Genomic DNA, 15,667 nt, shown 5'->3' on the forward strand with positions numbered 1-15,667 from the left:
CTATTTGTTGAACTGTTAAAGTTAATCGTGTATAAAGTCAATTGAAAATAGATCTCAGTAAAAAATGGGAATATGGGAAGTTTGTAACTGTAAAGCTGTATAGTTCTGCGTACATTCCTATGGACTTCTAAGTTTAAAAACTTGCCACAGGACCCCCAAATCCCATTAGGCTTGGTGGTAAAAATGTCATCTTAAGTGTTAAAGTGAACATATAGATACGATTAAGTGTTAAAGTGATCATATAAATAGGATCAAGTGTCTGGTGATAATAGAATTTAAAAGGAGAGAATATTCCAACATGGGAAGCAGTCCACACAGTAGACTTAGAATGACAACTGCTTTAAGTAACATTCTTGACCTCAGAATCAGCCCTTAAGGCTTCCTGGTCTGGCTGAAAAGCCTGTGAGAGCATTTCATGCATGAAAAGCCAAGACACTGTGGCAAAAAATGTTCTACATGAAGGATCTCTGAGATCCCAGCAGAAAGAAGTGGCCTTCAAAGAAGGATGTTCTTTTCTCTAAAGGGAGGAAAGAACTTAACTTTGTTTACAGCCTTGTTCAAATACTGACAGAGTTTGTGGATTCAAAAGGCTTCCATAGCCTAAGCAGTTCATGTCAAAAGCCTCGGATGCTGGGGCCGGCACTGCGGCACTGCGGCACAGTGGGTTAAAGCCCTGGCCTGAAGCACTGGCATCCCATATGGGCGCCGATTCTAGTCCCGGCTGCTCCTCCTCTGATTCAGCTCTCTGCTATGGCCTGGGAAAGCAGTAGAAGATGGCCCAAGTCCTTGGGCCCCTGCACCCATGTGGGAGACCTAGAGGAAGCTCCTGGCTCCTGGCTCTGGATTGGCACAGCTCTGGCTGATGCAGCCATTTGGGGAGTAAACCAGTGGATGGAAGACCTCTCTCTCTGTCTCTACCCCCTCTCTGTAACTCTGTCTTTAAAATAAACAAAATAAATCTTAAAAAAAAAAAAGCCTCAGATGGTCACTGATGTCATACATAAAAGAGTGTTAATTGTTAAATTAACAACAGGAGTCACTGTGCATTAACTCCCCATGCAGGACCTCTCTTCAAGAGTTGTATTATGAGAGTTAACAGTAAAACTAGTTCTCATTTTGTGTGTGTGTGTGTTCGCATGCGCGCGCAAATTGTTAAACTCTTAGTATAGAGTTAGGCTTCTGTGTATAGTTAATTGAAAATGAATCTTAATGGAGAATGGGACTGGGAAGAGGAGAGGGAGGAGAAGGGGGAGTGGGAGGGCAGGTATGGTGGGAAGAATAACTATATTCCTAAAGTACTTATGAAATTTGTATTCCTTAAAAATAAATTAAAAAGAAAATTAAAGGTAAATGATAATTGCAACATAGTTAAAAGGTGTATTTGTTCATTCTCCCGAAAGATGGCACTGTTGAGCTGGGTTTTTCCTCTTCTTATAGTAAGACAATAGACTATTCATCTTTGTGTCACCCAAACAAAGAAATACTCCTTTATAGGCCCTCCTCTCCCCCCAACTAATCACATGCTTCTGGAACTGACTGTCGTGTGATCCACTCCTCAGTTGGCATCGTTTAAATAATTTGTATTTTAAAAAATAGTCTGACACATAGTAGTTACGGAAAGGAACAAAGTATTCACCAGCACAAGCTTTCCTTGTCAGTCCAGTAACAAAACTTGGAGGACTGCCCTGGTGGCATTCAGAAACATTCTTCACTTCTGCCACACCGGCGTTGTGTGTGTGTGTGTGTGTGGCGGGGAGGGATGGACGGTTGTGAATCTTTGTACAAGTTAACATGACCAGAGAGTCCTTTGATGCAAATACTGGGTTGGGTGCACTGCACCATTTTGCTCCATAGCAAACATACCCTCCTCTGAGTTTCCGCCAGATTACGGTGAAGTCATTTTGTCAGTTTATCTGAGTGCCATAGTTTGTATCTTTCTGCTTGCCACCTTGTCTGTGGACCAGTGTCTAGCATTTGGAAGGGATGGAGTCAGAATTAAAGGATTCAGAACTGGCTTTACCTGTACTGCCTGTTCCAGAAGTCTTGTGCGCAGCATCTTCGGTAAAGGGAACGGTGTGGGGGTTTTATTTCTTGGAGGCGGGGTGCTGATTTGGGGACATCGTGTACTGGAACCAAACTTGAGCAATGCGGTCACTGCCAGGTAGAACTGACGAAGCCCTGATATGCATCTGTGCAGTGCTCATGTGTGTATAAAGCAGGCATCGGGCAGTTCTCCTGGCCCCTTTTACTTGCCCGTAAAACCTGGAGCTATACCCAGAATCCAGGAAAAGCCATAGCGATTCCTCGTTCGGCCTGCCTCCCCATAGAAGAGACTGGCCAGGCAGGCCGAATGTGCAGGAAGCCGCCTCTCCCGGCTCGCAGGACTGGCGGAAGCCCTGGAGTCTATCTGCCTCCGCAGCACTGGGCCCACACCAGTGCGCGTTCATCTCCCGGGCCTCAGGGCGGCTGCCTGCGCAGACAATGGGCGCTCGGGCGAGCAGAGGCTAAAACCTGCAGCACCGGTTCCAGGCGAAGCCCCCCTTCCCAGTCGAGGGAGCGCAGGGAGCTGGTAAAGATCGCCAGGCGCCACTCAACCGGAGGGGCTTTCGGGGAGTCTCGGGGCGGGAGCGTCGTAGCCCAAGTTCCAGCGTGAAGGCGCCTGAGGAGCTGCGAGGGGTCGAGGGCGCCACGGCGCGAGGGGCTTCGAGGGCAGGTTGGAGGAACTCTGGAAGGCCGGCCCCGGAGCCGCAGGGCGAGGGGGTGACCTCAGCCGTCCCCGCCACGTTCCAGCCAATCAGCCCCGCAGGTTGGCATCCGAATCCCAGACCCCCGAAGCCGGAGGCAACGCGAGCCAATGAGGAGTGGGCCGGGGAAGAAGGACAGGCGGGCCGTCCCTGCGGGCGCGGAGGCCGGGCCGCGCGTATCCAAGGAGCGCCCCGCCGCGCTCGGGGGTGTGGCGCGGCGCCGGCGGGGGTGGGCGGGCGCGCCGGGCGGCAGGTGTCAGCGGCGTCGGCACTCGGCGGCGATGGAGCGGCCCCGGGCAGCTGCGGGCGGCCTCTCGCGCCAGCCCCGCGGCCTCGGCCTCGGCCTCCTCCTCCTCCTCCTGCAGCTGCTGCCGCCCGCGACCCTCGGCCAGGACCGGCTGGACGCGCCGCCGCCGCCCGCCGCGTCGCTGCCGCGCTGGGCCGGCCCGCTCGGTGTGAGCTGGGGGCTGCGCGCGGCCGCGGCCGGGGGCCCGTTGGCCCGCGGCGGCCGTTGGCGCCGCAGCGCTCCGGGCGAAGACGGGGACTGCGGCGGGGTCCCAGACTTCGTCTCCAAGCTGGTCAACAACACGCACCAGGTGAGCGCGGACCGACCCCTGGCCGCCGCCCGAGCCCGCGGCGGGAGGAGCCGGCCCGGGCCGCGGGGCTGTGTGTTTCGTCACAGCCGCGGCGGGCTCGGGTTCTCACGGCGTTCTGTGAGTTGTCAAAGCCTGCCGGGGCGGCGGCGTCTTCCCGTGTGTGTGTATGTGTGTGTGTGTGTCAGGGACGAGCAGCCAGGATCGCGGCCGCCGGCTCGGCGGCGCCTGGCGGAGGCGCTGGGCCGGGCGGAAGCCGAGGCGCGGCCTCGGGGCTGGGCAAGCGCAGGCCGGCGAGGCGGTGTGTGGAGGCCCCGGCGAGGCTTGGGGGACTCGAGGCGTGTTCTGATAGTTCAAGGAGCGGTCATTAGGACGCAGCGTCTGGGCCGTGTCTCCTGCCCCGCGCTAGCTGGCCTCGTCCCGTGGTACTGGAACGCCGACCGCGCTGTCTGCCTCCTGTAGAGGCCAGATCGCCAGCAGTTCAGAAAACACATTGCGGATGCTACGCTTGGAGCCAGTTACTGAGATCGAAAGGCTCTGTCCGTGGGGGACCGGCAGCTCCACCTTTGTAGCTCCGTCCTGGCCTTCGGTGGGAGTTGGGCTCCGAAGTTAACCATTTAGTTGTTGCTGCCCACACGTGTGTTCTTCCTCTGGTCTTTCCCTCGTCCACAGAGAATGGCACGTGGGAACAGTGAGGAACCCATCACTCGCCCTGTGGCTGCACCTGTTCTTGTGTAACCCCATTCCTTTCCCGGGTCAGCCGCCCTCGGTCTCCCCTGGACCGTGCTGAGCGCCGGTGACACAGTTCTCAGCTCTGGGGACACCAGTATGCCAGGATCAGGATGACTGTGCTCAACTGGCTAAAGATAGCCCGGCGGTGCAGACGGGGTGGGGGGCGATGAGCGCAGCCGGGGTGGGATGGCACGGAGAGGCCCTCCTGTTTGATGAGCACAAGGTGGTTGAGTAGACTGCGTTTCCACAGCTTCCGGTTTTTAATTTCTGTCCAGACCTGCCCCCTTCCTTGGGCCAGCTGCATACAACATTCTTACTTCATAGCCAGAATCATCTTCTCTCCCTGGTTGGCCTACCTGGGGCTTGCTGCTGCTCATGTATTTATTTCTTAACCAGATTCTCCCTGGTTAGTTTGAGTTGATATATTGTTTGTAAATGTACATTCCAAAACAGGATGTGGAGAGAGCTGGCCCAGGCCCTTCTGAGGCCAGATCCGCTCTGGAGCAGATCTGACACTGCTCATTCATTGACAGTCCATGAGTGAAGACATCCCCTTCTTTTCATTTTATTCAGTTACTGTTGCCAGTGAGTTGCTTTTTTTTTTTTTGGAAGTCAGTCTTCTTTCAGTAACCTTATTTAAAATAAGCCTTTCTGCATTCTTTGCTCACCCAGGGTCTTTTCTCCAAAGATCACAGCCTTTTAGCGGCTTGTTTATCTGGAAGAGCCTTCATCAACAGCCTTTACCATAGAAATGGTTGAGCAGTGTCACTCCGCTCCGGAGGGGCTCACTTCCTCAACCAGGGGGTGTTCGGGAGGAGTTGGTTCTGCTTTTCAGTCCGGTGTATTAAAGAAGTCCCAGTGAATCATCCTGAGCCGTGCTGAAGAGGTCGGGTATTTTCTGGCCCCTGGTAAACAGTTTGAAATAAGTAAACAGTTTGAAATAAAAGTGTCCACATGACAGAACAACTTTTTGTCTTTTTTTTTTTTCTTTCTTTTTGGTCTAAGGTGGTAAGTGCTTTGGCACAGCTGGGGAAGGGAAAGACACTTAGTCTGATTTTTCTTGTGTTTTGTAACGAGATTGAATCCCTAAGAAAAAATCAAGAGTTCTTGGTTCTCCGTTAATTTCTTATACCTGACTGCTGTTCTTTGCAAGCGGCATAATTCATATAATCACTGATTGTGAGTGCTCTCCAGACGCCCACCTCTGTGCCAGAAGCTGGGGGTGCCAAGGGAGGAAGGGAGGATGGTTTGCTGAAGGTTTCGGCATATCTCCTGGGCCTGTTTCTATGACTTGTGAGAAGATAGCGGCATTTAACTAATCTCAAGACAGCTGAGCCAAGCCAAAGCGTGATAGGGCTGTGGTTTATGGTTTTAGGGGACCTGCGCCCTGATAGCCTCCAATTCAGGCTTCTTCATTCATTGCCCTCTTTGCCCAAAACCCCCTGTTTCTCTCCAGGAGGTTTCCCTTCATTGTCCTCTCTTTTCAATCTGTGTGTTTAAATTACTTCAAATGTGTTGCATTTATTGGGGACGCTATATAGTTTTCACATAGAAGCCATGCTTATCTGCTCTATTTTGGCATTTAGAGGGAGGAGAGGGACATGTTTTCCTTCTAGTGGCAGTATTATAAATAACTTAGACTCATGGGAAAGAAAGTGAAAATTAAAAACGTTGGCTGTTACTGAGAATGGAAAGCAGAAGGAGCAACAAGAAAACAAAGGAGAAAGACAGCCACACTTTACCAAAATTCTGCTTCCAAGGTTGGCTCTGAGGGCTGGACATGCCACGGAAGGGCAACGTAGCCCCAGGGGGCAGGCAGGCTTTGAGGCCAGCCTGCACTGGAATCCAGACTGTGTCACTTCATAGCTGTGTGATCTGGGATCAGTTACTTAAGTCCTCTCTGTCTCTGTTCCTCATCCCTAAAATGGAGAAAACAAGAGTGCTTATTCCCTCATAGGGTGGTTGTGGGAGTTAAGTGACTGTGCATCTAAACTGGGTTACGTCTTAACTCAGCAGAACAGTGTCTACTGTTTCATTAGGACCCAGTAAGAAGTTAGCTTTTGTTTCTTATTAGGAGTGATTTGTAAGCACGCATTTCTTACACAAGTGGATGGTCTTGTTGTCCTCGACCCCAAACAATTCTTGTGCTGCACCTTTTTTTTTTTTTTTTTTTTTTTTAAGATTTATTTATTTACTTGAAAGGCAGAGGGAGAGAGGTCTTCCATCTCTGGATCACTCCTCAGATGGCCGCAATGGCCAGAGCTGCACCAATCCGAAGCCAGGAGCCAGGAGCTTCTTCCAAGTCTCCCAAGGACTTGGGCCATCTTCTTCTGCTTTCCCAGGCCATTGCAGAGAGCTGGATGGGAAGTGGAGTGGCCAGGTCTTGAACTGGTGCCCATATGGGATGCCAGCACTGCAGGCGGTGGCTTTACCTGCTACACCAAAGCATAGGCCCTTGTGTGGCACTTTTAATGATTCTTTCCTCCGGGTGCGTAGAGTGTCCATAACATGTATCCCTGTGTACATGACAGATCCTGAGCAGGCCTGGGAGATTTTATTGACGTTGGTTGCTAAGTTGAGTTGCCTGAACACATTTCTCCTGTAGGCACCCCTTTGAGGGCAGCCATGAAACTCTTTAAAGACCCAGATGCAGCGCTTGGCCAGAGTTTTGGTGGTGGCTGACATAATTTCCTTACTTCTCCTTCCTGTGTACAAACCCTCTGACAATTTCCTCAAAACGTTGGCAACTTCCAATTAACAGAGCTGAGAACTGTTGCCCGTTTTCTCTCCTCCCTGCGCTCCTGTCACCAACTGCTTCTGTCCACATAACTTCCCGACTCCCAGCCCAACCTCAGAGCAACTGGTTCCTTAGATAAACAGGCGCTGCCGGGAGGCCGCGGTGTACGGGGTGGCAGTTCCAGAAGAATGTGCGTGTTTGTTTGCCGGCTCTGGCAGGGCTGCGGCGGGCCGACGGGACTGAATGTGCCCGTGGCAGGCTATAGCCTGCTTTGCATCACCAGTCCTCTACAGCCCCCTGCCACGCGGAAGGTCAGCGCCTTTAGCCTCCCTGGAACGTTCTCACTGCCTTGTCAATGCCTGGACTGAGCCTGTGTCTGCGGTACCCTTACCTGCACACCTGCTCCCACCAGGGCTCGTTTAATCTCTTGGCTCATGTTTCTTCCAACCTGTTTTGGGCAGAGGAACAGGAACTCTGGAGGCCCTGCTTGGTCCTGGTTGAAAGAGCAAGCAAAACCCTCAGGAAATGTCCACCCATGCACGGTGTCCTGGTCAGACCCTCAACCCTGAGAAGGGCATCAGGCTGGCGTGTGGACCAGGGGTCTCAGCAGCTCTGGAGAAGTGTCATTTTAATCTGGGGAAAGGTCCTAGCCAGGTGTGACCGATGGCTCACAGGGGGACAGCTGGCTTTGGGCATCACAATCCCAAATCCAAGCTTTGAGTCTTCCGCCTGCTTGTGGAAGAGGGCGTGTGCCCTGGTCCACTTCCTTGCTGTCATAGCGGCACTCGCAGGCTCTGCACCCTACTGCTTCTCATCTGCACCTCAGGGACACACAGGTTGGCACCAGCTTCCCCTGCACTCTGCTGACCCCCACCCAACTCTTGCCGGCAGCCGTTGGCCTCTCAGCGGCTGACAGCAGTGACTCTGCTCCCCAAGTGGGGCCGTCACCTGCCAGGCCATGGGTTGTAGTGCTCAGAGAGGGAGAGTAAGGTCTTCTCACCCCCCCTCCTTCCCTTCCCTCCCCTGCCCTTCAGCTTCTGTCTCCCCAGAAAGTGACCTGTGTTTTGAGGCTGGATAAATGAGGCCTACGTGTTTAATATGATTAGGGGACCAATATTAAGGCAGAGAAAAACATCAAATTTGACATGCAGTTGTTCCTAGGAAGAACTATGTGGTTATGTTCCAAAACAGCTACTGCATCTTTGCATGTCTATGAATTTTCAGTTCCCTTTTTCTCCCTTTGCTGCCACTTTAATCTGTTTCTCTATTACTCACCTGTTTTAGAAACTTAGCAAAAACTTGCTTTTTTTTAAGGTTTATTTATTTATTTGAAAGGCAGGGTTACAGAGAGGCATAGGCAGAGAGAGAGAGGTCCTCCATCCTCTGGTTCACTCCCCTGATGGCCATGATGGCAGCCAGAGCTGGGCTGATCCGAAGCCAGGAGCCAGGAGCTTCTTCCAGGTCTCCCACGTGGGTGCAGGGGCCCAAGCACTTGGACCATCTTCTACTGCTTTCCCGGGCCATAGCAGAGAGTTGGATGGGAAGTAGAGCAGCCGGGACTCGAATTGGTGCCCATGTGGGATGCTGGCACTGCAGGCAGGGGCTTTACCCACTACCCCACAGCGCCGGCCCCAACTTGCTCTTCCTACTCCGGGGCCTCACCATTCTGCCCGCAGGTGAGCCTGAAGAGCAGCGAGCCCTATGAGTGAGCTAATCCATTTCAGTCCATCCTGGGCGGCTGTTTAGTTGTTGTTCGATGGTGGCCGTGGTCTCAGTTATGTTGGTGATGGGTGCCTCTGAGCCTCGCGACAGATCCTTCGTACCTCTGCAGGCTGTTAGGTGAACAAGAGGCCCTGCTTAGAGATCTAGTCTGTTTTTCCCACTTCGCCCCCAACCCTCCTCTCAGGAAACCACGGTAAAAACAAAACCCTCCCCTCAGAACCTACAACGTTCAGCTGAGAATGTTTTCTGTGCTTCTGTTTGGCCATTTCCCCTTCTAACTTCCAGTTCCACCCACAACATGAGACGTCTTAGACTAGCTCTCCTTTGCCTTGGAAAAGAAAAAAAAAATCCCGTGATCTACGTGGGACAAGAGGAGGCCAGAGGTTGTGATGGCGAATGTTGATCTGGCAGCCCCGGATTTGGAAGCCCACTGTGGCTCCTGGCTCCTGGAGGGGCTGGAGTATCCGTGGGCTTCGCATCTGGGGGTGATTTGCCACCACCTCCAGAGCCGGCTTCTGTGAAACACCAGCGTTCTTGAGGAGGGCGGGACTGGGGCTTTGTTCCTGTAATTGTGAAGGACAGTTGTCTCTTTCTGGGGGCAGTGGTGATACTCCATCGTCACTTGTTGGCTCAAAGATCAACTGCTAATCAAAGCTACTAGCTCGGGGAATCTGAAAGTAAACCCAGTAGATACATGACAGCAAGCGTGGTTTTGTTTTTTTTTTTCTCCTTCCCTACAGTATCCTGTCAAAACTGGAGCTTGCTTCTTTTGTTCATCCTGCTTGCCTGCGTGTTTGAAAGTAGATGGGCTTGCCATAAATACACTCATACACGGAAACTGACATATGATTCATTGGCTGAAGTATTTTTATCAGAAGAAAATCTAGGTTTGTTCCTTAAGAGCTTACGAATACCATCCCTCTTAGGTTCGCTTTTTTTGCTACAGAGTTTTATTTTTCCTGTAACTTCTAAAAAAGCGAAGTTCTGATATTGCACATTCACTAGTTTGCAAGTCTGGTTCCACGGCACGAGCACCCTGAAGGCCCAGGAGAAACCCAACTGAGAAGGAAACTTAATTTACTGTAGTACTTCTCAGATGGAATGGTGATCTGGTATTTGCTGTTTCCTATAAGGGATTTAAAACTTAGATGTGTTGTATGTAAAACATGGATGTGCCATTTGTAAAATTCCCAGTACCTGGCTTTCAGTCCTGCCCCTGATGCTCCATAGCTGTGTGATCATGGACAATCACTTAATTTCTCTGACCTTCAGAGTTGTGTTCTAAACCTAAAACTCATTTCTTTATTTTCACTCTATTTGAAAGGCAGAGAGAGAGAGAGAGAGAGAAAGATCTTCCACCTGCTGAATTTTTTTTTACCCAAATGGCTACAGCAGACTGGGCTGGGCCAGGCTGAAGCCAGGAGCCAGGAATAAGAACCCTGGTACTTGAGCCATCAGTCATCACTGCTTCCCAGGGTACACATTAGCAGGAAGCTGGGTCGGAAATGGAGCTGCCAAGACTCAAACCAGGCACTTCTAAGCAGTGCCCTTTTTATTTTATTTTTTTTTATTATTAAATATTATGTTTTTTTTAACTTTTATTTAATGAATATAAATTTCCAAAGTACGATTTATGGGTTACAATGGCTTCCCCCCCATACCGTCCCTCCCACCCACAGCCCTCCCCATTCCCACTCCCTCTCCCCTTCCATTCACATCAAGATTCATTTTCGATTATCTTAATATACAGAAGATCAGCTTAGTATACATTAAGTAAGGATTTCAACAGTTTGCTCCCACACAGAAACATGAAGTGAGGAATAATAGATGATTTTTTTTAAATGATGATGAAATCAGATCAGACCTATTGTCATGTTTAATCCCAGTGAGAGTCAAGTTGGGAGTTGATAATTTTTTTTTCCCCTTTTTATTTTTTTTAAGATTTATTTATTTTATTTGAAAGGCAGAATTAGAGGCAGAGGCAGAGAGGGGAGGGGGGTCTTCCATCCACTGGTTCACTCCCCAAATAGCCAGAATGGCCAGAGCTGGGCTGATCCAAAAACAAGAGCCAGGAGCTTCTTCCAGATCTCCCATGTGGGTGCAGGGGCCCATCTTCTACTGCTTTCCCAGGCCATAGCAGAGAGCTGGATTGACAGTGGAGCAGCTGGGACTCAAACCGGTGCCCATATGGGTTGCCAACACTGCAGGCGGTGGCTTTACCCATTACACCACAGCGCTGGTCCCACTAAGCAGTGTCTTAACTGCTGTGCCAAACATCAGCCCCGGAGTTGTTGGTTTTTGGGGTTTATTTTTGGTTTGCTTTTTTTTTTTTTTTTTTTTAAAGAGAAGCAGCTGTTAGGATTGTTTAGAGAATCAAATAATCAAATGAGAAATTTTATTGAACTCTTTTGATAAAGTATTATGTAGATGTCATTCATTTAAGCACTTGCTTAGGAGCAAGCTTACTGTGTGTAAGTGGAGACCAGGCCCAGACATATGGCCCAAAGCTAAGCCGTGGCGGCACGAGAGGTTTATGAGTTCGGACACAGCTTGCTGGGAGCTTGGCAGAAGGCGTGACCACTGTGGTGCAGACGGTCTGGGGGTGGAGAGAGAATCAAGGTGGCCGCAGGGAAATCTGTGAAGATATGGAGGGAGGAAACTCCAAGGCACACCCGGGGGTGTTCAGTGGGGCCTTACCTGAGGAGTGAAGGAGAGGGGATTGACGAGCCATTTGACTGAGGTCTCCAGGAAAACATACAGGAAAGTTTAAAAAAAAAAAAGAAAAACGTCAGAGGGTGCAAAGAGAGGGGAAATGCCTGGGGGTTTGGCATTAGAACTTTCCTGGTAAAGGCGTTTAACAGACAGTGCTAGATGTGAGGCTAGAGCTGGAGAAAGTCGCGGCAGAGCTGGGGAGAGATAATGACCCCTTAGTGCCCCACAGCAGGGCAGGAGGGCCGCCGTCCTTTGTCGCTGTGGGTGCCAGAACACTCGCAGGCGTGGGCCCACTGAAGGAAGGAGTGGGCCAAGGCATGAGAGACCCTGGGGCAGGAGCCGCTGATGCCCACCGGCGGTCACAGGCCAGGGCAAGGCCGGACACTGCTGTCTTTACCCGTCCAGATCAGATCCCTCCTTCTCACCCACAAGGCCCGATGCCGTGTGTGCAGCCCGGGCGCTGGGAATAGACCCCAGTTGTCCCCACGTGGTGCTGCGTCTGGAAGCGTGTCACAGCGGTGACTGAGCCAGCAGGCTGCTCAGGCAGAGGCAGGGCTGCAGAGCCCACCTACAAGTCCCCTGGTCGCGAATTCTCTGCTCCTCAAGGTCACAGTGCCCCCCGCAGAGCTCACCGATGTGAGCTCTTTCTGAGCCTCAGTTCCCCATTGCCTGAAGTGGGGCATCATGGCGAGGCTTTGAAGAGAAAGTGACCCTGGTTTGAAAACCTTGAAGTGCCATAGGAGCATGACTTGTGTAATTTCTTTCTTTCTTTTTTTTTTTTTTTAAGATTTATTTTTGGGGCCAGTGCTGTGGCATAGTGGGTTAAGCCTCTGCCTGTGGTGCTGGCATCCCATATGGGCACTGGTTTGAGTCCTGGCTGCTCTGCTTCCAGTCCAGCTCCCTTCTGATGACCTGGGAAAGCAGCAAAAGATAACCCAAGTGCTTGGGTCCCTGCACCCACCTGGGAGACCCAGAAGAAGCTTGGGGGAGTGAACCAGCAGAGGGAGGACCTTTTTTTCTGTGTCTCCTTCTCTCTCTCTCTGTAACGCTGCCTCTCAAAGAGGCAGATTTAAAAGCCCGAGTTACAGAGAGAGGAGAGAGAGAGAGAGAGAGAGAAATCTGTTGGTTCACTCCCCCAATGGCTGCAACAGCTGAGGCCCGGCCAGGCCAAAGCCAGGAGCCAGGAGCTTCTTCAGGGTCTCCCAGGTGCAGAGGCCCAAGGACTTGTGCTGTCCTCCACTTCTTTCCCAGGCCATTAACAGGGAGCTGTTAATTGGAAGTGGAGCAGCCAGGTCTCGAATCAGCGCCCATATGGGTTGCTGGCATCCCAGCCAGAGGCTTAACCTGCTATGCTACCACACTGACCCCCTTATGTAATTTCTTTCCTTTAAAAAAAAAAAAAGATTTATTTATTTATTTATTTGAAAGAGTTACACAGAGAGAAAAGGAGAGGCAGAGAGAGAAAGGTCTTCCATCCGTGGGTTCACTCCCCAATTGGCCGCAACAGCCAGAGCTGCACTGATCGGAAGCCAGGAGCCAGGAGCTTCTTCCAGGTCTCCTACACAGGTGCAGGGGCCCAAGCACTTGGGCCATCTTCTTCTGCTTTCCCAGGCAGAGAGCTGGATCAGAAGTGGAGCATCCAGGTCTCAAACCAGCGCCCCTATGGGATCCCGGCACTGCAGGCGGAGCTTTACCTGCTAGCCACAGCTTCGGCCTCCCCTTGTGTAATTTCTTTTTTATTTATTTATTTATTTATTTGACAGGCAGAGTGGACAGAGAGAGAGAGAGAGAGAAAGGTCTTCTTTTTGCCATTGGTTCACCCTCCAATGGCCGCCGCAACCGGTGCGCTGCGGCCGGCGCACCGCACTGATCCGATGGCAGGAGCCAGGTACTTCTCCTGGTCTCCCATGGGGTGCAGGGCCCAAGCACTTGGGCCATCCTCCACTGCCCTCCTGGGCCACAGCAGAGAGCTGGCCTGGAAGAGGGGCAACCGGGACAGAATCCGGCGCCCCAACCGGGACTAGAACCCGGTGTGCCGGTGCCGCAAGGCGGAGGATTAGCCTAGTGAGCCGCGGCGCCGGCCCTTGTGTAATTTCTTAATAAGCTTCCCTGGTGCCTGGTTGTCAGCCAAGGATCCAGATCAATAGAGCCTTGAAGCAACTCCTAAGGAAATGTGCCCAAAAGGAGCCGGAGGAGGCAGAAACGCATCTGGTTGAATGGCTTGGCGGTGTCGGATGACAGGCCTGGGCGGGGGTGGCCGGGAGGGGGAGTCTAGAAATGGCAGGAGCTTCTGCAGCGGTGTTCTTTTTGTACCCATTGTGATTACAACACGTTTTAAAGTTGTGGATATGATTGGCAGGTCTCTGAAGCAGTGGTTTAGAGAAGAAAATTATCTCCGAGATGAGGCCTGGTTCCAAACTTGAGCAGTAACCTTGGACAAGCAAATCTTTGTGAACCTTAGTTCCTGCATGTATAAAATGAGAGTAGTCCTGCCTGCCCTTCGGGTCACGGTGAGGATTAAGCAGCAGCGCGGGGCTTAGTGTGTCTTCATCTTCTGCTGAGGGTGTGTGACGATGATGATGACGATGGTCTTGGCTAAGCCACTAAGGCACTGCCGGCTAGATGCTTAGATACCTGGATATGCGGTGAAAGTTTTCATAGCTATGCTGTACCTAGAGAATTATCTAGGTACTTAAAGGAACCAAATCTGGCTTAAACAATGTGTACAGTTGGCCCCAATATCTTGGGATCTGTTCCTGGGGATTTATCTAATCACAAATTTAAAACAGTGTTTTAAAAAAATTGTGAGGGCGGGTATTTGATGCAGCGCTGGAGTTTCTGTCTGGGATACCGACCTCCCAGATCCTAGTGCCTGGGTCAGGTTCTGCCTACTCCATGTCCAGTGTCACCACACCCGGAGGCAGCAGGTGACAGCTCTGCCAGCTGGGGGACCTGGGCTGGATTCCTGGCTCCTGGCCTCAACCTGGCCTACCCCAGGCTGTTGTGGGCATTTGGGAAGGGAACCAGTGGATGGAAGAGCTCTGTCTTTGTCTTTCTACCTTTCAAATAAATAAAAACTTTTAAAATTTATTTTAAAACTGTGACTGCAGATCGTGTATAGGCCTGTTCCCATTGTCAATATTCTTCTACCATGCAGTGTAACGGCTGCTTACACAGCACTCACTGGGTTAGGTGATCGTAAATGGGTGGGGGGTGAAAGTGTACAGCAGGAGCAGGACGCGCACACGCTCTGTGCAAATGTAGGGCCATTTTATGGAAAAGACTTGAGCAGCTGCAGACGTGGGAATCTAACCAGTCCCCTGTGGATACCGACGGATGACTCCACTACTTACATCCTTGAACGAGGGAGAGAAACAGGGGGAATGGAAGAAGGAGAGAGACGGTCTCTCCAAAGTGTTCTTTTCTGAAGCTATGGGAGATGGAGGAGAAAATAATCAGACTTAAAATCATCAGACACCTGGTCGTCTGTGGTGCTCTCATGTATACACAGTTAATTGGTTTTAAATAACTTACAATTGGGGCCAGTGTTGTGGCATAGCAGGTAAAGCTGTTGCCTGTCCCCTCCACTTTGGATCCAGCTCCCTGCTTATGCACCTGGGAAGGCGGTAGAAGATGGTCCAAGTGCCTGGGCCCCTGCACCCGCATGGGAGACCCGGGAGAAGCTCCTGGCTCCTGACTTCGGACCTCCCCAGCTCCTAAAACAACCTTACAATTATGACAAACTGAGACTAGTTTCTCCTCCTTCATCAGGCTTTCACTTAACTAGAGTTAGTGGCTGCGGTTTTAGCTGCTGGTGCTGAAACAGCATCTCGCATATCTCACCCCGGTGGTCCCTTTGCGCTCCGCGGAGCTCTGTGCAGTCCTAGGAAATAGCACGTCGCGGTCAGTGCTTCCCAGGAACTGTGCGTGGGAGGACGGGGTTGGAACGCGGACGCAGTTGCTTTGATTATGCGCGTCTTCTTCCTCCGCCCGCTGTTCCACCATTTCTTGGCCCGAGCTGCCCTTCGGCTCCAGCTCGGGTGACCGCACTGCAGCCCCTCGGGGGCCACCTGCGTCCTCCCGGCAGCCTCGGGCCTGAACGCCCTTCCCACCCTGCCTCCTTTCCTCTGCTCGCTAGTCCTCTAAGCACGCCCAAATTGAGCTTCCTTTCAAAGCGCTTAGTGTTGAATGCGTGTTAGCGCCAGGTGCTAGGGCCATGTAATACAGCACCAAAAGTGTTCGTCCTGGCATTCGGTTTCAGTTACACACGTTTTGCTCCCCAGATTATGAACTCCCTAAAGGCAGGGTGCACTCTGTACTGTGAGCCCTTCATCACTTTTGCTTCCCAGAGTCCTGGAAAAGGAGTAGTCGTGAAACCTTGATTCTGCCCTTTAACCAGTTGTGTGACTTTGGGCAAATTACTTAAC

At 51.5% G+C, this 15,667-nt stretch overlaps 1 protein-coding gene across 4 annotated transcripts in view; it reads left to right on the forward strand.

Moving 5' to 3' along the window:
* Positions 1-2,958: 2,958 nt before the first annotated feature.
* The window catches only part of SORT1 (sortilin 1), a gene marked incomplete in the record, with an annotated part of 84,264 nt that continues 71,555 nt past the window's right edge, over positions 2,959-15,667 (forward strand). Inside the window, 1 exon segment of one of the 4 annotated variants that reach the window (XM_051856187.2) lies at positions 2,959-3,340. In XM_051856187.2, coding sequence (XP_051712147.1) covers positions 3,026-3,340 — 315 coding nt within the window. 4 annotated transcript variants of the gene reach the window in all.

This window comes from Oryctolagus cuniculus, chromosome 7 (genome assembly GCF_964237555.1).
Source record: "Oryctolagus cuniculus chromosome 7, mOryCun1.1, whole genome shotgun sequence".
NCBI classification, from domain to species: domain Eukaryota; kingdom Metazoa; phylum Chordata; class Mammalia; order Lagomorpha; family Leporidae; genus Oryctolagus; species Oryctolagus cuniculus.